The sequence below is a fragment of the Adelges cooleyi genome, unplaced genomic scaffold (assembly GCF_023614345.1).
Source record: "Adelges cooleyi isolate 19-005CV unplaced genomic scaffold, UGA_ACOO_1.1 ACOO_flye_CR_arks_rails_tigmint_CR_PRNA_23, whole genome shotgun sequence".
In the NCBI taxonomy this organism is placed as follows: domain Eukaryota; kingdom Metazoa; phylum Arthropoda; class Insecta; order Hemiptera; family Adelgidae; genus Adelges; species Adelges cooleyi.
Window position 1 is genome coordinate 4,903,495 of NW_026095893.1, and position 23,424 is coordinate 4,926,918.

Consider the following 23,424-nt stretch of genomic DNA (forward strand, 5'->3'; position numbering starts at 1 on the left):
TATTTCTATGTGATCACATTGGCCGCGAATAAATTATCAAATAATTATTGTTAATGACACGACGAGTGGATAAATAATATTGTTGATTTTTTCTTCAGTTTATCTGGAACCGTTGGTCAATGTGAATTCGTCTACTAAGGCAACGGCAAACAAGACTAAATCTAAACACCTCGTGTGGATATCTGTCGTCGACTTGTTGCCATTGACATATGGTAATTATATATTTATTGATTATAAAAAAAAATCATGTATAAAACATATATAGCTAGTAGACAGCGATAGGGGGCGAGGTATTTGATTCAAAAGAATTAGCATGATCACAACATTCTAGTAATCTGTACAAATCTATCATTCGGCATTCCACTCAAATATAACTGGAAAAAAATAACGTATTCAAATTTGTGTATATTTATCATATAACTCGGGATATCATATATTTCGGGATTAGGTGGTCAATCTTCAACATAATAATCATTCATCTTAAAACTGCTATTAGCTTAGGTCTTTCAATTTTTATTTTTATCATTTCTTCTATATGGCCTAACACAATAAATTTTATTGTATAACACTATATCGACGCGTCGTACAAAAAGTAGCACCGTTGGCGAATTTCTTACGAAAACTAGCACCGTTAGCACCAATAGCACGAACGGTGTTAGTCTTCGTAAGAAGTCACGAACGGTGTTACTTTTCGTACGACGCGTCGATATGATGAGAGGGTTAGAAGCTAGCTAGGGAAATTACACGGTAAAATAATGACTCTGTGTAATTAAGTATAGTGTAAAAATCGTGTTGTAGAAGATGTTCGTTTTTGACTTATACGTGTAAGCTGTCCAATCTATTTACGAGTAGCTTCTCCTTGTACTATGCAATATAAAATAAATTACTTGATATTATCTAAAATTTAGTACGATCGATTGTTCGGTTTAGGCGAAAAAGTGGAAGGACGATATCCGCTGAACTGTATTATGGTGAACTCGAACTATTATAGTGATCCCCATAACTCTAATCAACAAACTCAATCTGGTACCTACCTCAAAGTTTTTGCGTGGACAGTATCGCCTTGGCCTCATCCACCACCAGACAACTTGCTGGACGTCACCGTGCACGCCCTGTACAATCCGGCGCTGCTCGTCCCACCGAACCAGCGTCGTTCTGTTCGTCACTCGGAGTGTACGGCCATTTTAGAAACACCGATCTCGGTAATAAACGTACACTGACATTATATACATTTATACCTTATTGTATTTATAACACGTTTTCATAGTTTACCTACATATAAACCATGGTATCGTAGTTTATCTATTGACTTTTTTTTTATTCGTATACAGCTGTGTTACTAATTAATTTTTTCTTATTATATTGGCGGATTTCGGATCTTAAGACCATCTCTCGATAAGAAATTTACCCCCATCTTTCCCTAACCAATGTTATCTCTTTCTATTGTGTGTCAAGGGAAGGTAAATGGGAAGGGGTTGGAGATGAAATCTCTGGATAACTGATGAGAGATTTTTAATAAGCGAATCACCTGATGAGAATCACCTAATGATAAAGGTATCAGCTTATAAGAGATGATTGACAAGAGACAGAAAATCAGATATCCATCGGAATTGACTTTGAAAGCTAGCGAAGTTAAAAGTACATACAATGAATATGCATAATTGCATGCAAATTACTGACCATGTAATTGCAAACAAACTATTTAAGCCAAAAGATATTATATACATCAGTATGTTACGGTCCAAGTGACAGTAGATTTTTCAATAACTCAAAGACACTATGGTTTTGTTCGTGCAAAATTATTTTAATGGAAAAAAATCTTAATTTCTTTTATAGAAATGAATGTGATAGTCTGACAAAATAAATAACAACCAATAAAGTATCATCATTAGTGAATATACACTATAGTCTAAGCTCTAAATTAAGGAATTGCGATAAATTGGCTAACTTAACTCCTTAATGCTCCGTAACGTTTCGTTGAAATAAAGTGATTTAACAGACTCTTCGGGCAAAATTTGATTGAATTTTGACTCGAGTTTAGATGGCCGCATTTTCTGCATAAAGTTTTGAACGCCTCGCCGGCTAGCTTAGGTTTGCGTTTAAGCAAAAAATAATGGCGTGTAATTGTGTTTTAGGGCGAAATGTCGGCGGCTACATTATTCGCGAGGGGCGGGTACACGGACGACGTAACGAGGGAGAACTCGAACGAGGTGAGGTGGAACTCCTTGCAGGAAGACATACCAGCAAACGTATCGGCCACAGGTCAGAGGTATATGTAATAAAAATATTCCCACGAATTCATACCGCGGCAGCCACTCGAACCGATCTGCGGTAGGTCAAAACTACGACCAGGCATAATGTGAAAAGAAAAGAAAAAAAACAAAAATATCGTTTAGAGACTTCTTCTTCTGCTTATTCGACCGTCGTCCACTTAAATAATAATATATTTATACACAAAACACACACACAATAATCAAAGTACACTTGTGTATATATTTATAGTAATACTACACACACATCTATACAAGGCGACCGCAGTATAAATAAAACAATGAACGAGATTATTTAAAATAGCGCCGCCCGGTGTAGTGCCATCGTTTTGACTGCACGTACATAATAGTATATAATATATGAATACACTATACAGTGAATACTGCGCACTATACTCTATGCACGTAGGTAAACATAATGCCATTATGAACTGCATTTAAAAGAATGAAACGAAATCTAATACAGGTGGTCTCGATTTAGATTTACACTAAGTATATGCAACTGTATTATAGTCTATATTATATACTTTATTTTATTGTGGTACACGGTAAGGGTTTATTGCATATGTAGTCGGTATATTTATTTATTCTCTATTATAATATATGACAAACCACCTTTTACAAATATATATAATTGAACAATATTGATATTGTAATAATCTTACTATTGAACGATACTTAACACTAATATGCGTCTTTAAGACATAATATGTATAACGATACAGATTTTCTTTTTACTCTTTGGGTATACACATGTATTATAATTTATTTAAAAGAATCCTTAAGTATTATATTATGTGCAAATTCTAAGCACATTTCTAGAGCTACACTCCCAATAAGTAGCTTCAAACTTATATAATATTATTAAACACTAAACTATATGTGATAACAATTAAGAATAGACAATCAGCCAAATGGTTTTGCCAACAAATTTTTAATTAAATAGAAAATAGTCTAATAGAAAATTAATTTAACTTGACTAAAAATTTGTATACTTTAAAGCTAATACAAGGTAAGATAAAAATAAGTTGGCATCGTTGAAATTATTTGAACAAATAGTTTGTTTTTTATTGCCTATATTTGACCCTTCAATAGCTAACTGGCACCTTAATAAAGCATAATTTTGTTACTGTTTTTTCAGTTCAATTTATTTATTTATTACTAAGCTAATACCGTAGTATCGTAGCTATTTCAAATGTTTAGTGTATATGTTCTCTTCGTTCAATTCGGTTAAAATTTGGTGTAATGAATTCATAAAAAGTATTACAAATTTAAGAGGGTACTACTGTCATTAGAAAACAAAAAAAATTGCCACCCTAATAGCTAGCAAGTATAAAAGTTGATATCAATGATCACCGACTTTGAATGGATCTCAAAATCAATTAGGATATTGATATTCCAAGCTAAAACCAAATTGATCTTCATAAATGTTATGTTCAGGTATTTTGCTACCACAAGATCTTGGCACTAAATACAAAAAATATGTTAACTACCGGGACACCCCCTTTTTCCAACAAACTACATGTGATATAATTTTTATCTTATCCTGTTATTAATATCTATATATTAAGGTTTGAATACGATGGACGAGCAGTAATGAACACTGCCAAGGTACTCAGACCGAACGATGTGATGAACAGAGGGCCCAGATACTTGTGGAATTTGCGACACAGGTTTGCCATGGATTCAATCACTTCTAAAGCATTTCAAGATACGATTTTCAAGTATGGTATCCATGATGGACAACATAGACAGTCGGTATAATGTGTGCTATACTTAAAACATACAGGTCTAGATACTGGCCGATATTATTTACCATTGAAACGTCTGCCGCGGTCTACGTCAGCCGAATATCAGTGGCAGAAAGTGTTTTGATTTCGCCCAACTCAGGAGGAGACACATTTTTTGCTCTCTTAGATCTATCTGCACTCATGCAACCCCAATGTCAGGCTTTCTTCCATAATAGTGTTATTAAACTGTACTGGAAGAATTTTTAATAATAATAACTGTTGTTTTACAGGCACTTCAGTTCGGTGTATATCGGTTGTTCGTCCGTTGCATAAAAAAATGCACAGCGGGGCGTTTTTAGATGCCATTGACATGATTCGGATTATTGAAAACAAAAATGAGGAATCGTCAGCGAAAGAGGTTTGTTAACTTAAATACTTAGATATTTTTTTGATCTATGTAATAATTAATATTTATTTATTTTGAACATTTTAACGGTTATTTCATTATTCACTTACGAATTCGTATACTAATACTTTGATATTTATGAGGCGATTATTTGCTTTGAAGTGTAGTTAGGTGAGACGTGTTGTCAGGTAAACGGGAATTACAATAAGTTTATAATCGAATAGGGGAAATGTGTATCTAAGTTATTCTAGGTCCTGTTATATATATATATTTTATATTATTATATCTTCTTCTTCTTTAGCCACATAACACTCCTAAGAGTTTTAAACACCATAGCCGCTGCCTTCCAACTCTCTCTAGACTTTAGCATGCACTGCTTTCCTTTAATATTTTAACCTCAACATTCTTAAGTTCTGACTTACCCCATTAAACCATTGTGTTTTTCTTCATTCACGATTCGGCTTACTGATTTCGCTTTATCTCATACAATCTATTTTGTCCTTTTTCTTATGTAGCGATACTATAATGGCTTTTTTCCACTCCTGTTGAAGATTCTGAATAAAATGTATCCTCCTTCCTTATCGTCAAACTAAACTCATTGTTTGAGTAGCGCTTGTCCCCCACATTTAAACAGTTCGGCCAGAATTCTAACTCTCCCAGATGCTTTGCAGTTCATGATATTTTTATTATTTCACTTATGTATTGCAGTTCATTCATTCATTCGCCGTTTAATAATTTCTTGAAATATTCCTTACATATTTCTACTTTTTTACTAGATTCTATTTGGAATAATGGAAAAAAACGCATCGCAATACGCTCCAGAATATTTTCTTGTTTTAATTTTATAATAGGTGCTTTAACTCTAAAACCAAGTCTGCACAGTCTGCGTGAACATGTTTAGTAGAAAAAAGATTTTTAAATCACTTTCAAAGATGCTGTGATACTCCGAAAACTAAATTAACTACCAAAAAAGAGTCTTAATTACTGAACTAACACATCACAGTTTAACCTGTAAATAAATATTTTTTTAAAAATTGCCTATACCTAACTCCTTGATTAATGACATTACCTTAAGTCGAAACCTTCCAATAACCAAAAAGTATCGTCAGATACCAGTCACAATCAGCTGCTCTGTAGCTTCTTATAGTAGTTATCATAAATTTTGTAGCTTAACGGGTCTTTACAGTCTAACGCTGCTGCCATGAGATGATTTCTTGATGAATTTGGGTTTCTTGACCAAAACGGGTCAGTTCATGGCGGCTCCTTTTCACCAGACCATTTCTTGCTCGGCAAACGAAGCTCCCGTGACCTAGTGTCGAAACGGCGATAGTGAGCGCCAAACACAATGACGCCTTACCCACTCGACCACTCGTCCTAATGTTTGTTATAATAGATCGAATCTACTGCCAATGGCTAGATGTTTTATTAATTATTTGATTTGTAATTCATCTGTTCGGTGATTTCCAAGTTCATTTGTGAATATTCTTGTGTGGGAATGTCGTACTGCTAATGAAAATAATTCTTCTCCTCGAGGCCACAAATGACATCAATCTTAATCCGTTATTATTGTTTAACCAAAGCACACCTTCTAGTCCAATTGTAAGTGTATACTGATGTTTCTTATCCAATTTTTGCATTTGCCTCTCCAATCAATTGTAATGTGTGCCAATTGCACTGTCATAAATTCTGGACGGCTCACCATAAAAAAATCCTTGCCGTCTTCTTCACTGTTTTCCGTTGGGGAATGTATGTTTATTATAATGACATTTATGAGTTTTGTCTTAATACTCATGGTACATATAATACGCTCGGATATTGTGTTATAAATTCACTTACACATGATTCATTCCAAAGTTTCTTCTCGGAAAAAATTCTTGATTTTTTATTATTTTTATTTATTATAGTTGTCTGCAATTGTATAAAAAAATGTTGTCTCTGAAAGGCGATATGTAAACCATAAGTTAAATTGTTCTCTTATTTTATCTACCTTTCACCACATTATGGTTTCGTAAGCACTTAATCTACTTATAACTTATTTTTTATTTGGATCTATTTTCTCATACCTTTTATTAGTTAATATATCTCATTTTTCTCTATTTTGGTTCCTCTAGCTTCTTATACAATTCATAACTTTCCCAAAAATAGTTTTGGTAAGTTACATATTATCTATAAGTTATATCTAGAATGAGTAACTTTTAAACTTTATACAGCTATAAATTGTTTTATTTTTTTGTGAAAATTCATAATTTTAGGCCCTATTCTATTACCTTTTTCATCTCTTTACTCTTCGTTTCTTACTATTCAATCCTCCTCGTATTTTTACCATTTATAACCATAACTTTTTTTTTTTTAAAGATATAACCTTTTCAGCCTCTTAACATCACCACCGTGTTTCTCATGTCGACCTCCTAATTGTTAGCTCGATTCTTAAGTATCAGTTGTTACTTACATGTCATACGTATTATAACTTTTAACAATTATTTGTTTAGTTTACTACCACGATGCTCGAAGAACCAAAAAACAACACTAAGGAAATGTCAATGTCATTTGTGGTTGTAGATGTGTCTGTAGCTAGTTCGTTTTACAGACAGTACTTAGAACGTCTGACTTTAGAGTATGTAGGAAAAACTATTTATTGGTATACGTACTCAGATATATAGATTTATATTATCCATGCCTGCACGTTAAGCTTTTTTGATTAATCATAACGCGATAGTGTTTTAGAATTAGGTTTTGGCGTTGATAAAATAGAGCCACCCAAAAGTACAAAATCAGCTGTCATTAAATTCGAAGAAACATTAAGATCCATAGTAGAGACGTTGATGAAAAACACAGTAAGTGATTTGCTAATCACTGTTTTTAATTGACTAGTATTTTCTCACGTTGAGCTTTAACTGAATCGATTTTCATTGTCGCGATAACAAACAGACCAACGATACTAATGTGGATAAACACATAAAGGATCTAAAAGATACTGGGATGTACAATACAATGGTATCATCCCTGTCAAACGATATGAAAGCGTACGTCTCAGAAAAAAATTTAGGTCCGTTGATCTGCGAAACGGTACAAGTAAGTTTTAAATGAAATTTAAATAATAATTATTGTAATTTGAATATCTTTGCTATTATAATTTTTTACTCATTTTTAACTAATCTTGTGTTGTGGTTTGACAACGTGTGAACAAGTTAGAGACGCGACAGGATTATAGCTGGCTTATAACTATAAGACCTAACAGATAAAATTGATACCCGGGGATTTATAATATTGAACCAGGTGATAATACTTAATGTCTTGGCAAGACCGAGGCGTCGCGAGTCTGCGTACTTACACTGGCTCATCCTATTCGACAAAGTCTTAATAATTTTTTGACAATATTTATAATTATAATCTTAAATCATTTTTTAATTCAATCTCAAATTTAGAGAAGAGTTTTTGTACAGATAATATTCGATGTAAAGCTGAGAAAGTATATTGCCATGTTGATTTTGCAATCATGTTCCGTGTTAGGTTAAAGTTATATTTGTCGCTAGCTATATCATGTATAAAGTTAATATGAGAGTCTCTGACGTTTATTACTATTCCTGGAGACCGTTAAGAATTAACCATTACTCGGGCTTAGTTTCTCCTATGTGGTGTTAATTGATTAACACGTTCAACGGAAATTGGAGATCGCTCTTACGACTTTTAAAAATGTTCTCAAGAAGAGTTCTCTAAAATGTTTGTTTCATAATCTGAAAACATAATAATAAAGGGTTAATAGACTCAAAAGTGATATAAATTGGTAGTATAAAATAATAATATATAATAGAATATATTCAAAAATTTAGTATTAACACTTTATTGTTTTCGGTGTTCCCCAGTAGAACGTTGTTGTTGTTGTTGTTGTGATTGTTATTACTATTTTTATCGAGCTACAGTTGTAACTCGTACGCGGTACATGTGTTTGTGTGTACTATTTGTAAGTACACATAACGCATGGACGTGTACTGTACACACGAAAACCTGTTGTAGAGCTTCGTGAACCGTATTTCCGCGGACTTGGCTGCTAAAACCGAGATCGTGGCAGAGTCGTTCGAGTTTCCGCATTCCTGTCCCGACGGCGACGGTCTACAGCTGAAGAAAAAACAAATGGCCAGCTACGCCAGAGAGGCTTCCGAATCCAAGCAAATAGAACGCGCTAAGGCGTATTACGAAAACGTTAGTCACCTCAAAAACAAGTACACACTAGCCCAATAGTATATACAAAGTATAAAATACCTACAAAAGGATTTACAATAGATATCGAAATCCGCAACAAACATTCCGAAGTGCGCCGTACGACATCCACGTTCTTTTCCTTTTCAGTGTGTCGGATATATAAAACGTTATCTTTAAGAGCTAGTTTCGACACAAAGTTTTTTTTGAGTTGATTGTTTTCTTAACTACAAGATTTAGATAGCTTTATTTAGCTTGTCATCCCTTATCAAACAATACCTAATGATATAAATAAAATAATAAAATATACCGCTATGTATTTTTTAAAGTTGTCACACGACACATAAGTCACTAAAAAATTACATTTTTTCATACGCTTTTATAAGTACTCAAAGTTCAGTATAAAAAAAAGGTTGACACAAAATATCCGAGTAAGTGCTAAAAATAAAAAATAAACACTCACAGATAGCCGAGTAGCGCGCGGCTATATACAGGTACGCCCGAGGGTAACGAAGATTGGCTCGGAGAACTGACCCTTTTTCGCGGTCAAAAACAAAAAACCCGTCGATGACGGTCTAAATTGTTTAAATATTATTTGTACGCGTTATTGAAACGGTATCGGACGGAACGACTCATAAAAGGTTTCTCGATAAAAATAAATTACATTTTTGTGGTGGTGGTGGCGGCGATTAATTTTTTTTTATTCACTCACATTATACGACCATCAGATCTTGTAGTAATGACTAATGCAGTATACATTTTTATTATATTTATTATTATATTATATTTATATTCGTTATAACAGCTAACGACTACCATCGTTTTTCCTTCACAGTTAATCTCCACAGCCGGCACGAGGTGTGACCCCGACTACTGGTTGTTGTACGCTAGTTTTTGCTTGGGGCGACTAGATTTCAATACGGCTTTGGAGTGTGTCGAAGAAGTGTTACTGGTGGACGGCAGCAATTGGATCGGGCGAGTTTTACACAGTGCCACTACAGTATTATATTAGTACATTATATACATGTAGCCGAACACTATATTATATTATACTGTCATCCGAGCACGCACGTGTTATGCGCAGTTTTCGTCACGGCACTACCGGTCTTCATATATTATGTGTATATATATATATATATATATATATTATATATTATATATCCGACGACGGACACCCGTCGAAACTTGGCAAAAAAAAAAAACCAATCTTAAAGAATCTAGCACACGAGACACGCATATCGTTAAACGTTTTATCATTTGCTATTATAATTTATAATATGATGGGTACAACGATCGCAGACCGTACCGACTGGCTGTAGTTTTCTAATTATTTTCGTCGTCGTCGGGGTGTTAGAAACTTAACATTATTGCTACAAACGAACTTTAACGCGCGTTACCGTCCTTTTCACCTAGAGTGTATTATAGCCCCGTAAACGCTGCAATGGCCGCTATATAGTACACAACAGAGGAGGACGTAAACCTGTCACCCGTCTTGTTTACCTTGGGTAAGTTTGTAAATAAGAACGTCGCGGCCCGTTTTATCAATATATTTTATAGGTATAACCTCACCAGCTCACAAATCCAACATCTGCCAAAAAAAATGTATACAGCCATCTGCACATAATAATATTATATGTTGTGTGCACGTGACATTTTCCATATGATACAAACTACGATGTGACACCGTGACGTAGGTATAGATACACCTTGGCCGCAACTGAAAAATTACTTCCAAACGACGCTTTTGTAACTGTCTTTGATAACATTATTCTTTTCCGTTCCCAACTACTAGAAATGTATACTTGCATATTACCAAAATATGTGTAAAACTCAACTTCCAAGCAGTAAACATTAGGTCTGAGAAACGTTAATATTAATTTTAGAGAAAAAGAACACATCTCGTTTAATCGAATTTTATCACTTTTCACATAAAATCACACTGTAAGGTCGTAAAAATTCGTCGCTTTCTATAAAAATTCCTTACGTATATTTTGCCTAATAAATAGTAGATCACAGATGTTTAAAATATACAAAGATACAATTATTTTATAAGACACCCTCATATAATTACTATTACTTTTACAAACCCTATTTATTAAGGTATTCAGTATAGGCAATTTTCACAAAAACTTAATTTAGATCTATAATTATATTATCAAAGTATCATATTATAATTTATAGTTATCAATAAAAAAAAAGTTTTACTAAATAAAACACCCTTTGCCTTCTTAGTAAAATTCAGATAATAGATCTTTCTATTATAATGTCAAAATATTGATTGAATGATAAAATATATGTGTAGTGTAGTGTATAGAATTAATAACATAATTTTTACATGGAAAAATTGTATGTGTGGCATCCTCTTATAAACGGTACGATTTATAGGCAATATTTGACTTTATTCTACGACAGATTTTAGTTTTATTAATTTATTTAAGGATAAATTTATGTTTATTTATACATATTACTTTGCTTTTGAATTCGTTTTTCAACTACAGTGTTAAAAACAAATTTAATGTGTAAAACCCTCACGATTTCAATATTCAGTATTTTAAAATTCTGTTTTATTTACTAACTGTTTTACGCTATTTTGGAATTTTATGTACCTAATAAATAGTTGTATTAATAATAACTATTTTAGTTTTATTATTATTTTTTTTTTTTTAATATCCTTCATTGGTAGTTTTATTATTAGAAATGTTTTTTAGTATAAGGACTAAATAATTTTAGCCTACTCTCGAATTTTCAATGTATTATCGACTATGTAACGCATCCTCTAACAATCTTATTGTGGTATAACACCAGCTACCAACTTCTTAGTGCCTACGTATAGTCATAACTTTTATAACTATAGTTAACATTTTGATATTATTACATTCGTAAAATAAGTTGAACCAATTTTCAAGTATAACGATCATTTTTAACATTTCTTGTATAGGTTATTTTTGTATGCAGCCATACAGTTGACAATTGGAGAGGATGAAAATTATAAAAATTGTGAGACCGTGTTAAAGTCGTTAATAATGCATCGCGGAGACTTTAACGAACCGTACGTTTTGCTAAGTGTTTACTATGGACTGACGGAAATGCATAATGCCCGTTTTATGATGCTGCAAAAAGGTAAACATAAGTAGGTTCTAGTGTATGCCTACTACCTATACCGTGTACACTTTACATGCATGTGTATATTTATCTATAAAAATAAGGAGAATTATGTCATTTAACTGAATGCATTTGAGTACACAAATACATTTCAAGTACCACTTAAAAGGAAGTTCGTTTTATTTTTAATCCAAACTTTTGTTGACCGTGTGTTGTAGCTAAGGAATCGGTCCAGTGGTCGGTTATTGGAAATATCCCGAATGACTCCCTGTGTTGGAAACCTATTGGTAACAACGAACATCCCGTAATCAAATGCACTGTGTTGCTATTGAAGTTCGAACTCATAGAAGTATTTATAAAAAAACAAATGTTTAAACCCTGACTATCGCCAAAATCACATCTATGTCTTTTTACCCCCAGATGGCAAAATATTGTTTGGATATTATCAAAGGCAGCTGCGATGAGTATTACTATTATATGGCGGTTTGCGAGTACAAAAGTGGAAATTATAAAGAAAGCTTAGATCACCTTAACAGCGATATATTGACGCCTACTGCATCTGTAAGTATACACATTAATACTTTACACTTTTTTTTTTTATTTATCTCATTCTCAATCAGCAGAAAAATAACTACACTCGCCCGGTACTGATATCTACTACGATGATATAGTGAAGAATCATGTAGTTACCACACGTCAGTATTGTTGAGTTCCTTTCTGTATTATCAGTGGGCAACATATTGTGTCGAACGGTTTTATCTATCTAAAATTAGGCAGTTAACAGCGCCGCTAAATTTATCACTTATCGCATATCTAGTAGTAAATCATGCCAAACATATTATCAATACGATAATGAGTATAGTAAACTGCGCATAAAACTTTCTGTTTAGTAGTTCCTACATAACCATATGATCTGGCTGATTTTGAAGACGTTTTTATCGAACGTGGAGAACGTTAATTAATTAAAAACTGCTTTAAATATCATTGCTCAAGTAAACTTTCTAACAGTAAGGAAAAGTGGAGTAAAGTAAAAACATGTTCCGCCACACTATAAAGGACATAAAAATATAATTATAGTACTTTCAAATTAATTCCATAATAACGAAAAATTTGAGGCTAAATTACTAGAGTGACAAAAAAGGAGCTTTGCAGCTAAACTAGCCGTGAGTTCTATTTTGTGGGTTCATAAAATTAAAAAACATAATTTATTTCAACGGTGCTTTTATCACTTTATATTATATTTTATAATCCTTTAAACCTAATTAAATACGTTTTTATTTAGTAATCAATATGTAATATGTAATATATATTATAAATCTCAGGTAAAAATTGAGTTCGGAGCATTTTACCTTAGCTTAGATCTTTTTAGAAAAGAAAAAAGTTCAGCTTGCATACCTACCTATCTTTTTGACAAGATTAAAAAATCTTGCACGAGTTACCCATTATCAATACCTATCAGTATATTGATGGGTTGCTGGGTTGCGGCGCTAGGTATAGTTGCTTTAAAATTCTAAGATTTTTCCAATGTTGTTCCAATTATTTACTTTACAATCTTTTAAACATAGTATCATGAGACGCTCGTGTTAAAAATACATATATAATCAACAGAAAGAAGCCATGGATATGCTAAGATGCCTCAACGACATCGAAATGAACAATCGGATCGATACTATGGAAAAGTACTTGCTGAGTATAAATGAAATAAAAAATGCACGTAAAGAACACCATCTGATATATTTAAAAGGCGCTCAATATTATTTTGATAAAGAATGCTATACAAGAGCAGCGGAGATATGTCTGGTGGCATGTACCGTTTTGTGGACACCGATGATTCTTATTTTGTTGGGCAAATCATTGTTAAAGGTATGTCAGTGAAGAATTATCAACAAAATAGGTCCGGCAGAACCTTTATTTTGTTATTAAAAAAAGCCAGTACAGTAGAGTGGGAGCATAGTGGGGTTGGAGCATATTGGGGCGATGAAGTCACAGATCTACGGGAATTATTATAACTGAAAGTGTAAAATTACTTTCAGAAAAACGCTTTAAAGCGAATCTGTAGATGGTAGAATTACAAAAATCGAAAAAAAATATTGTAATGTTAATAACGTGCTCAATATTTTATTTTTGGTAGGTATTAGGTAGGTTGGACACGATTAGTGTTAATCATCTGTCTATAATAATTTATTGGCATAGTTACATAGTTACCCATAAATCGTAATTAACAATATAATAAAAAATATTTTCAAATACCTTTTGACTGTTGATTCACTCACACATCACATAGCAAGCTAGAAATTTACAACAGCCAAAGTGCAATCTACCCCTTTTTTTTTGTTTTCTGTTATTAAACAAAAAGATAAAACGCAATTTTGGTCTATTTAAGCGATTTTCATACAAATTACAATTTTTATAGCTAATGACTATGTTCAAAAAACAAAGATAATATTTTTTTCCCCTGAAATTTCGAGTGGAGTGGGAGGCATTATTTAGCTTTTTTATTACTGTTTATGCATGTATGCGGCTAACACTTAAGATGGCAACATAGTCGCCGAAATACGCGTACACGTTTACAATTAGTATATTTTATTGTGGATAGGATTTTTCTCATAATTATTTAGTAAAACCACACAAGTTACTCTTATTTCAATTTACTAGCGTGATAATAAATATTATGTGTAGACGTGGAATAACGAATAATTTTGAACAAACTCAAAAACGTAACAAATAATTAACGGAACTCTGTATTAATACGTATCCATTGAACTAAATCAAAAAAGTATTATATGTCTACCACTGTTGTACGTTATGTACCTACCTATTGGCTATTACATACATTTAAACGAGTACATTCTGTACACCTATACCTAACCATTTACCATTTTGCCTACTATTGTTATTACTTATTGTTTTATTTAGATAGGTGAAGTAGAAGTATCTGAAAACGCACTGGCCGAAGCAAACGTCATAGACAATAAAAACGGAGAAATATGGGCTTATCTCGCCATGGCAAACTTCAAGTTGGGAAACATAAGACGAGCAAAACTTTGTTATGAAAAGGCACTTATGGCAAGTAATTAATATTTTAACGGAGCCCTAATAATATACTAGTAATAATATACTAGTGATATAAGTTATAACAAGTAATAACTGCGTGCTTATATACATAACAGTTAATAGCGTAAAAATAAATGTCATACAAAAAATACAAATTGCTAATATATTATAGGTAATATAGGCTAATATTATAGGTATCTTATTATTAAATATAGGTTTCCACAGTAACACTAAAGACTGTACAATATAAAAAAGTCTTCAAATTTTCATAAGTTTAGATATTTTTTTACTTCTTAAATATCTATTTTTTTAACCTTAGTATATTTAAAACGTCCATTTTATAGCAGTACCATGGAGTATTGACAGTATAGGTACATAGACAATATATAAACTTAATTTTCATCTGGAAATAGCATCATACCGTTTGATTAACAGTCTGAAATCACAAAACCCAGCACGGCGAACTGCTAAAGAGCTTTGTGAACACTATTTTCATGCAGTAGAATCTTGGAACGATGATTAGAATAAATCTAATCCTGGTTGCTATCATATAATATACCATCCCACAGACACTATAAATAGCCAAAACCTTTCCTGCTTAGAATGACTGTATTTTATAAAGTTAATTTATAAAATCACTCTAGGACTATGTTATTATTTTCTTATGTAATATATCTCTCACTGGGATATAAATGAATATATCTATAACTAATGGGAGATACTTATAAGGTATTTAAATAGAAATGCAATTTTTACAATTTTATAACGTCATGTTAATAACCACGTTTTAGTTTAAGAAAAATTTAATCGAATATTGATACTAAATTTGTTTGTTACAGCATGGAGTAAAAGAAAAAGACACACAAGAAATTGATAAACTACTTGAACTTTTTTGAACAATATTAGTTATTTTATTTGCTTATGTTGTTGAAAAACATAATACCCATATAATATATGCGTTTCAATAAATATAATCAAACACTCATACTTATAAATATGTACATCCTCTACATGAGCAAGAGCATCGATGATCGAGAACAATATGATTAGGACCGTGTTGGTATCGGATCCAATACTTCTTTGAAGCCTTTCACCTTATACATTTTGTTTAGGTGTACAGTTTAATTTTTGTTAATTATTATATTATCGCCTAAATAAGCAATAAATATCATCATCATACACACAACACAGATCGACTTCGACTTGTTTCTTTTTTACATATTTATTACATACTTATTTCACATTCGATACAATAGATTTATTAAATCTATTTAATAGTTATTTTTGGTTTGATGTAGTATTTGTCGGGTAATGTCCGACTTAAAATAAGCTAAAGCAAATCAATAAATAGTTCAAACAACAAATGTACACTCTAAAATACAGCTGTTCCTCAACTTATGTCTTAATATGAAGGGTACAGGAAAAAAACCAGCAGTCACTTTTTTCTGATCTAAGAAAAACATGTTTAAGTAATGCTAAAAAATGTTTTAAAATGTTAAAAAAATACTTTAAAACTTTTTAAAAAATGTTAAATTTTTGTTTATAATTGTGCTTAAAAATAAAGACAATATTCATTTTGTATCAAAACGAATTTTATGACAAAAAAATTGCCACTTTTAAAAAGTGACTATGCTGGATTTTCCCTGTATGTGGACAAACTTATTTTTAACATTGGTAAACATTTTTTTATGTCAACTAAAAAAAAAAATGTATTTATAAAAATGTATAATGAAGTTATTACACAATAATAACAAATGAAAAATATGTACAATAAATAAACATAAAAGTCTGTTATCCAACAAAAAATCCAATTCCCGTTCTCAATTGGTTTTTGACAGGATTAAACACTGTACTTATTGCAAATGTAAATGGCATTGGATTCAATCTTTTTTCTAATGCAGTACTAATATTCCACTTTCTGTCAATACTACCTAAAAAAATAAAATATTCATTCATTTTTACATGAATAAAAAAAATTAACAAATAAATAATGAAGTGCAATTTAAACAATAAATATTAGTTATAACTTTTAATACATTTAATTTAAAGTATTTTGAATTGTTAGAATAATAATAAAATAGGATTACAAATGCAAATATAAATATTATTAACATTGACTAAGCAAAGCTATATGAAAAAAAAGTGTATAAATCATTATGTATCAAAACAAATTATTTTAATTTTTTTTTTTCAAACAGAACATTAAAAAGCAAGTATTTTGTTGGAACACTTAATAAATAACTATTAGTTTTAGTCTTAATTGAATAGTATTTAAATACATTTTCGTCCATGTATGTATGTTTTTCCTTAAATTATTCAGTGTTTTGCCAAGTCATATTTAATTTTCAAATTATTTTATAATCAGTTTAATTTTTTTGGATTTGGACTCCTTTTGTCCACCTATGTTAAACATTTTAAAATCTATTTGTGTTGTAGATTTGGCTTACAGACAGACAGACACTTCCTTTTATCATTATAGATTTTGTACCACTGTATGTAAGTTCTTGTTATTGTTAGTGTTATTACTTATTATTATTGTAAGTTCTTAAGATTACCTTTAATATTAAAATCTGATTTTGGAATGTGAGCTTGATATGCAATAGTTGTATTGATATCTTGTTGACTTCCTTCAAGATCTACTCCAAATTGTAGTTGTTCACTAGCTTTGTAATGATAACAGCATTGCAATCTCGATTTACTTAGAGACGCACTGATTGTGGTAGCATCATCATCTGAAAATCAAACAAAATTAAATGTTTTAATAATCACAGTAATAAGTGTAGTATATACACACTATAGTACACACATATGTATTCAGAGAAAATAAAATTTAGGCAGTTTTTATTAATTTTGATTGCGTGAACTTATTTGTAAATCAATTTGCATTCGTTTTAGGGTATTATTTGTTTATATTTTTTTTATATGAAATAGCTATTTTTGTGGTTAAAAATTTACTTTGACTTTTTTTTAAATAGAAATTATGTTTCAGAGTGATCAGATTTTGTTTTTTAAAGAGTAATAAATCTTACAGGACGAATTTCTTGATTTATTCACACACAAACATCAATGTTAAGAAAATGTTATACACCCACTTTTCCAGCACAAAAATTGTAATTTGTTTTACTCGCTCCATAATGGTTTAAGAGGAAAAACACCTATTATAGTAACAACTAATTACTGTAATATTATATAAACACACGTTTTAGATGTTTAAAAAATTACATATACCGAACGTCTTAGTAAATACTTGGTATAATTTTCTCTTCAATAAACAAACAAAACATAAATAGAAAAGCCTAACCCTTAATACGGGGCTAAGAAATTAAAAATTGAAGATTAATGCGTTCGGTAAGAAATCTTGATTTTTATAAAAAAAAAAAAAAATTAGATTACTCTTCGATGGTATCATATTTACATGTAAAGCATGTTTTTTCAATAGAAATGTGTGTTTTAAGAGATTGAAAGAATTCACATACTTTCAATTTCTATAAAAATAATTGTTTAGTGCCTTTAATTTATAATTTATGATTTAGTAAGATCTTACACAAATATCTTCCTAGAATATTAAATTGAGTATTGTGCCCATCTGGAATTTGAGGGCCTCGCTGGTGAACTACTTCACAACCCACAGAAGTAGTATTGTTCAGTGCATACAAGAACTGTGATAGATACAGTCCAGTATAATTAAATAGATCTGGATTCACTAGGTGTAGGGAGGCTGTATATCTATCTCCTCTGTATTCAACTGATGTTTGAATTCCAGTTGTTTTGAACTCTTGAAACTGTTGAATTAACACCACATAAAAATATTTAGTAGCTTCAACACATATAATTATTTTATCAAAAGTGTTTTTAACATACTTGAGTTTGAAGTTTCACATTGACTCTATTCCATGGCTGTATGAATGCGTTGGTAGATATATTACCTTGAGGGTCAATATCTCCAATCAATAAAGGTCTATATTCACCAGGACTAGTTTGATTAGTGCCGATAAACGTTGAACCAAATTTATAGCCTGAATTTTGGCTCGTTGGTCCAATCAGCAAACTATGACTGACAAAAAAATGGTTGCTAATTCCTTTGTTGATAACAAGACGAATACCATCAAACGCCACAGGAAATAATTCTAAAAAGTACAGAATATATCTAAGTATTTTAACTAAACAAATAATTTAAAGTCAATACTAGAAGATTGTGCAATTTATATTTTACTATCTGCTCGCTATGATGGATCGTCCGTGAAATTCAAACGCGCTCGTGTATAGAGTTTTTTTTTATAGTTTACAACCTTGTTTAGGTCGGTTTGGACAACTCTTGCACTACAAGAGAAAAAAATTGCCATCTAGGGGAATTGGGTATGGTACATTGATTTCCTATTGCCTTCTGCACCAGTTAGGTGGCCATTTCTCTATCATGGGAGAGTTAAAATCCTTAAGAGTCTTTTAAAGGGTATTGTAGTAATGGACATTTATGCAAACAAATAAAAATTCAAATTTATATACATATATACATAAAAGATGGAAATCAGAATTTTTAATTTGGTGACTAAATTTTCTTGTTCAATTTTGATTTTGAAATTTTTAACTAAAATTTATAAAAAAAAATGTTTAAGCTATAAGTCGGTGTTAAAAGGATTGCTTATTGCATTATACATTTGAATTTTGTAATTTTTATGAAGACATTCTTTGCTTAATGTTTCTAATAAATCAAAATTGTCATGGATAGTGGCTGCATAGAAATTAGTAGTTTTAATTCAATTTTTCACCGTTTTTCAATATTTCACAAAAATAAATTTCATGAAATTTTAAAACCCTAAGACCAGATATAGACATCTTAAGTATATTCCATAAAAGTTTCAAAGTATTTAAACTATTTTTCAAACAGTTTGAGCACTCCATTAGTTTAAGTTTAAAAATGTGTAATTATTAGTGTGTTATTAATTTGAAAGCGGATGGGGGATTTTTGGCCCAGTAAAGTACTTTTTGGTTATAATTTTTGTCCTATCACATTATAAAATTTAATCCAGGAGTTCAAAAGTTATTGTGGATCCAAACACAAAAATATGAAAATAAATAGGACTAGGGAGGTTGGCATTTTTAAAAGACGTACCTTTGCATTTCTTGTGTAGCTCTTCAACCGAACCGGGATTTTCAATGCGCTTCTCAGGCAACAGTCTTTGTGGTGCACTTGGAGGAGGTACAGGCGTCAAATTTGGCGGCATTGGTGGTAAATTAGAAGATGCTTGTACGTTACCCATAATTATCAGAAAAAAATATGCCTTGATAGCTTGTTAATACTGAAACATTACGTACAGCAATTCTGCTTTCACTGCCTAAAAAGTAAGTTTTGCCGATAATGATAACGTGCTTAAAACGGCAATCGATATTAATGACATAGAGTTTACTGATACTACGCTATTCATGAGGAAAAATATCAAAAACTACTTACTCTTTATATTGAATTTGATTAGTTCTAAATAAATAACATAGACTGATAGACCTGATAAAATATAAACACCGTAGTTATCTACCGTGATAAACCATAGACCTATAAAGAAATCTTGTGTGATAAACTCATCAGCCATTGATGTATATATATATATATATTATAAACGGCCAATGCCCAATGGGATAAAATTGAAAATATAGGTACGACTTTTTGTTCATGGAATTTTAGTACCACTTGGCACTTAATACTTTCCAATTCAATTGTTGTTTTAATTACGTTTACACTTGTCAATTTGTACACAATTGCCCCACTTGACTTTATAGTTGGATCGAAAGTTTGTAATGTTATAGCATTTTTTACACTACAATGTGCCACTTATACTAAATATAAAATTATTTATTAAATAATCTCGTTATTAGGTATTATAATGAGGTTACTTTACCAAACCATTGGTCTTAGTAACTAATAGTTATTTATCCAAAAAATGCTCGTATAGATGGATAAAAAAATATATAATAACAAAGATTATGAACAAACTTATCAATTTAATTTAAATAGTTTGTGTAATAGATTCTTAACAATTATAGTTAAATAATAATGATGAATAGTCCAATTATGATTTGTTGGAATTAACTAGTATAATTATGTAAAAATTTCATGAATACATTTTACAAAAAAAATATTTACACTTCAGTAATATTTCAACATGCACACATTAAATTTACTTTTTTTTTGCTTTTGGAAATATTTATTACAAAAAAAAAAACTAGTTTATTAAATCTACTCAGCTAATAAGAAGGGACATATTTATATCTTAAGTATCGGCATTGGTACTTGGCAGACACTCAATGGAGGTCAGGGGGGAACCGGGTACAGAACCTCTATAGCATTATGTTTCACTGAAAAAGTTACCAGAGCCATACCGGGCTTAGTTTATCCATAACCTTCAAAAGAGTTTCAAACTTTCACCAGACATACATTATGTTTATTTCGAAGGTCGTTTTAAAATAAAATAAAAAGATTTTAATATTGTATAATGTATAATTAGAATAATATATATAAATGTATAATAAAACATTAAACTATAATAGTAAAATACAAAATGTTTGAAGTATCAATTGATTATTATTATCATAAAATACCAAATTATATTGTGTAGTCACTAATTATTTACGAGTCGCTAATATCCTTCTTTGTACTTTTTGATTTTAAAAATGGTTTATGAAGAGTATTATGTAACTGTGTTGCCTTATGTTGAGCAAATCCTTGACATAATAATAATGATTGTAAAGAAGATTTACAGATATTTTCTAAAGATCCAAACGTAGAAAGCAGTAAATTGGCATCAGTTTTGTTCACAGCACGAATTGTTGTGAGAGCATTGGCAACCTTTAAAATAGTAAAAATTATAAATGAATTTATAAACCCAATATTATTGTAAAAAAAAAATTGCATTTAATATGGATTATTTTAAATGTCTATTTACTCTTGAATAGTTGTCTCCTTCTGGCTTTTCCATAATAAGGTCAGGTGGTTTGCTTTCAAATATTTTATAAGTCTCTATAAGTTTTCCTGCTTCTTCAGGGCTCCAAGCTAACATTAATGTTAAGTCTGCCGCCAGGCACATTCTTGTTAGTTGTTTTAATGCAGCATGAGGTTCTTTAATATCTACTTGAAGTAGTAAAACTCTTAGTTCATATAGTTTGCTCAATGCCTTCACTCTATTATATATGTAATCTGGCTTTAATAGATGATAGCGAAGCGATAAAAACAAGGCACAAGTTGTTTTTCCCATAACATAGTCTGGTATAATGCTATCTGAATACTCCCATGGTACGTTAACAATCGATTTTAGTAAAGGATTACCTCTCTAAAAATAAAATTCAATTACTCAACAGTTTATGGTTTAGTTAAGAATTATTTTTTACTTGTTTGTTATTGACTAAAACAGCAGCAGACGAAGATGCCTTCACAGGAGATTGTTTTGTAGCACTAGTACTTGGAAGATTGGCTGTGGTAGTTGCATTTTTATTACTAGAAATAGACTCGATGGGCTTATAGTGTTCAGACGCTTTAGCTTTGTGAAATTCATCTATGGAGTTATAAATCAAAATGTAAATATTCCACTTTTAAGCTTATATTATATAGACAAACTAACCAGCAAAAAAACCAGGTTTGTTCATAATGAACAACAGAATGACAATAATATTATTTTATATTATATCATACAAGAATAGATATACCTATGTTATAATAACAGTTGCAAAAACTAATACCCAAAACTGTATACATGAGCTATAAAATTATATTTTCTATAGTTTAGTGTTCACTATTCACCAATTAACATTCTAATTTCGATTTTTAAATCGTAATTCATAACCATTTTACTTTTCGTTTGCAAATTGCTTTATAAAAATTCTACTTATTAAAGTTAAACGTTATCATATACATAATATGACAAACATGAAGTTAGCAATGCTATAGCAAAAACATAACCAGAAGGGAAACCACGATGTAGAGAAGATATCTTCTAAATCGTGCGTACAACCGTGTTTGGGGCAGTTCTTCCAAAAAATGATAAGAGATAAGAGTTCTTCCAAAAGATAACACAATTTTTATTTTATCAGCGTGACCAGCCCCGAAACACCAAAATATAAATTCACATTCTATCAGTCTGCCAATTCCATCAGAAAAAAAGTAACTAAAATATAACTAACGTTTATCAGAGCTAACTGTTATCTCTAGAACCGAACGGCAATATGCGAACAATCGCAATAGTCAAAATACACAAAACTACATGTCGTGTCTTGTAAACACACAAATAAAAAATTGGTTAAAATGGAACAGAATATCTTTTCCGGGTTACTTCGGTCCATTACGGCCGTTTACTCCGTCTTGCGGAAACTTCACCCGTCCATTGGGGCCTTCATAATCAATGCAGCAGACCGTGTGTCTTGGTCAGACTTGCAACATTGATTAAGACCTTTGACAGCGGGATCTTCATTATTGGACCAAAAATCGGCAGCACACTCGGGTACAACTCTATACAAAAACCCTATTAATTTTTTCGCTTTTAAGCGTTAAAATACCCAAAATTTGTAATTTTTTTGAGAAAAAACTCTCTTACGGTGGGAGCCTAGACTAACCTCAAGGTCCAGCTAAGCTAACTCCGTTAGAATTAAGGGGGTGCAGAAAATAAAAAAATAAATAATATAT

At 31.2% G+C, this 23,424-nt stretch overlaps 3 protein-coding genes across 4 annotated transcripts; 1 reads left to right on the plus strand and 2 right to left on the minus strand.

Annotated features, from left to right (window-relative positions):
- Positions 1-120: 120 nt before the first annotated feature.
- Positions 121-16,047, plus strand: LOC126836188 (uncharacterized). Its single transcript, XM_050569380.1, has 17 exons — positions 121-212; positions 931-1,202; positions 2,136-2,269; positions 3,842-3,994; positions 4,060-4,214; positions 4,291-4,418; positions 6,896-7,020; positions 7,123-7,240; positions 7,335-7,478; positions 8,421-8,606; positions 9,439-9,578; positions 11,542-11,723; positions 11,924-12,054; positions 12,126-12,266; positions 13,314-13,568; positions 14,622-14,771; positions 15,599-16,047. The coding sequence occupies exons 2-17, from the start codon at positions 969-971 to the stop codon at positions 15,653-15,655; spliced, it is 2,433 nt and encodes an 810-aa protein (XP_050425337.1). The 5' UTR covers positions 121-212; positions 931-968; the 3' UTR covers positions 15,656-16,047.
- On the minus strand, positions 15,720-20,342 carry LOC126836193 (mitochondrial import receptor subunit TOM40 homolog 1-like). Its single transcript, XM_050569386.1, has 6 exons — positions 20,209-20,342; positions 19,870-20,092; positions 18,621-18,886; positions 18,304-18,541; positions 17,315-17,491; positions 15,720-16,690 (listed from the first exon to the last, which is right to left on the minus strand). The coding sequence occupies exons 2-6, from the start codon at positions 20,015-20,017 to the stop codon at positions 16,551-16,553; spliced, it is 969 nt and encodes a 322-aa protein (XP_050425343.1). The 5' UTR covers positions 20,018-20,092; positions 20,209-20,342; the 3' UTR covers positions 15,720-16,550.
- A 971-nt stretch (positions 20,343-21,313) lies between these two features.
- On the minus strand, positions 21,314-22,639 carry LOC126836194 (DNA excision repair protein ERCC-1). Of its 2 annotated transcripts, none has more exons than XM_050569387.1 (4): positions 22,452-22,639; positions 22,137-22,300; positions 21,695-22,078; positions 21,314-21,597 (listed from the first exon to the last, which is right to left on the minus strand). In XM_050569387.1, the coding sequence occupies exons 1-4, from the start codon at positions 22,498-22,500 to the stop codon at positions 21,379-21,381; spliced, it is 816 nt and encodes a 271-aa protein (XP_050425344.1). In that variant the 5' UTR covers positions 22,501-22,639; the 3' UTR covers positions 21,314-21,378. The 2 variants fall into 2 exon arrangements, with proteins under 2 accessions (XP_050425344.1, XP_050425345.1); XM_050569388.1 differs by having other exon boundaries at positions 22,367-22,637.
- Positions 22,640-23,424: the final 785 nt, after the last annotated feature.

Excerpts from the sequence above, each read along its gene's own strand:
- LOC126836188 (XM_050569380.1), top strand. The coding sequence starts at position 969 with ATGGTGAACTCGAACTATTATAGTGATCCCCATAACTCTAATCAACAA. Across the intron at positions 2,270-3,841 it reads GTATCGGCCACAGGTCAGAG|GTTTGAATACGATGGACGAG; the intron begins GTATATGTAATA and ends CTATATATTAAG. Across the intron at positions 7,479-8,420 it reads TGATCTGCGAAACGGTACAA|AGCTTCGTGAACCGTATTTC; the intron begins GTAAGTTTTAAA and ends AACCTGTTGTAG.
- LOC126836193 (XM_050569386.1), bottom strand. The coding sequence starts at position 20,017 with ATGGGTAACGTACAAGCATCTTCTAATTTACCACCAATGCCGCCAAAT. Across the intron at positions 18,542-18,620 it reads ATGTGAAACTTCAAACTCAA|TTTCAAGAGTTCAAAACAAC; the intron begins GTATGTTAAAAA and ends TTAATTCAACAG. Across the intron at positions 17,492-18,303 it reads TATTCTAGGAAGATATTTGT|ATGATGATGCTACCACAATC; the intron begins GTAAGATCTTAC and ends TTTGATTTTCAG.
- LOC126836194 (XM_050569387.1), bottom strand. The coding sequence starts at position 22,500 with ATGTATACAGTTTTGGGTATTAGTTTTTGCAACTGTTATTATAACATA. Across the intron at positions 22,301-22,451 it reads CAACTGTTATTATAACATAG|ATGAATTTCACAAAGCTAAA; the intron begins GTATATCTATTC and ends ATAACTCCATAG. Across the intron at positions 21,598-21,694 it reads AAGGAGACAACTATTCAAGA|GTTGCCAATGCTCTCACAAC; the intron begins GTAAATAGACAT and ends ACTATTTTAAAG.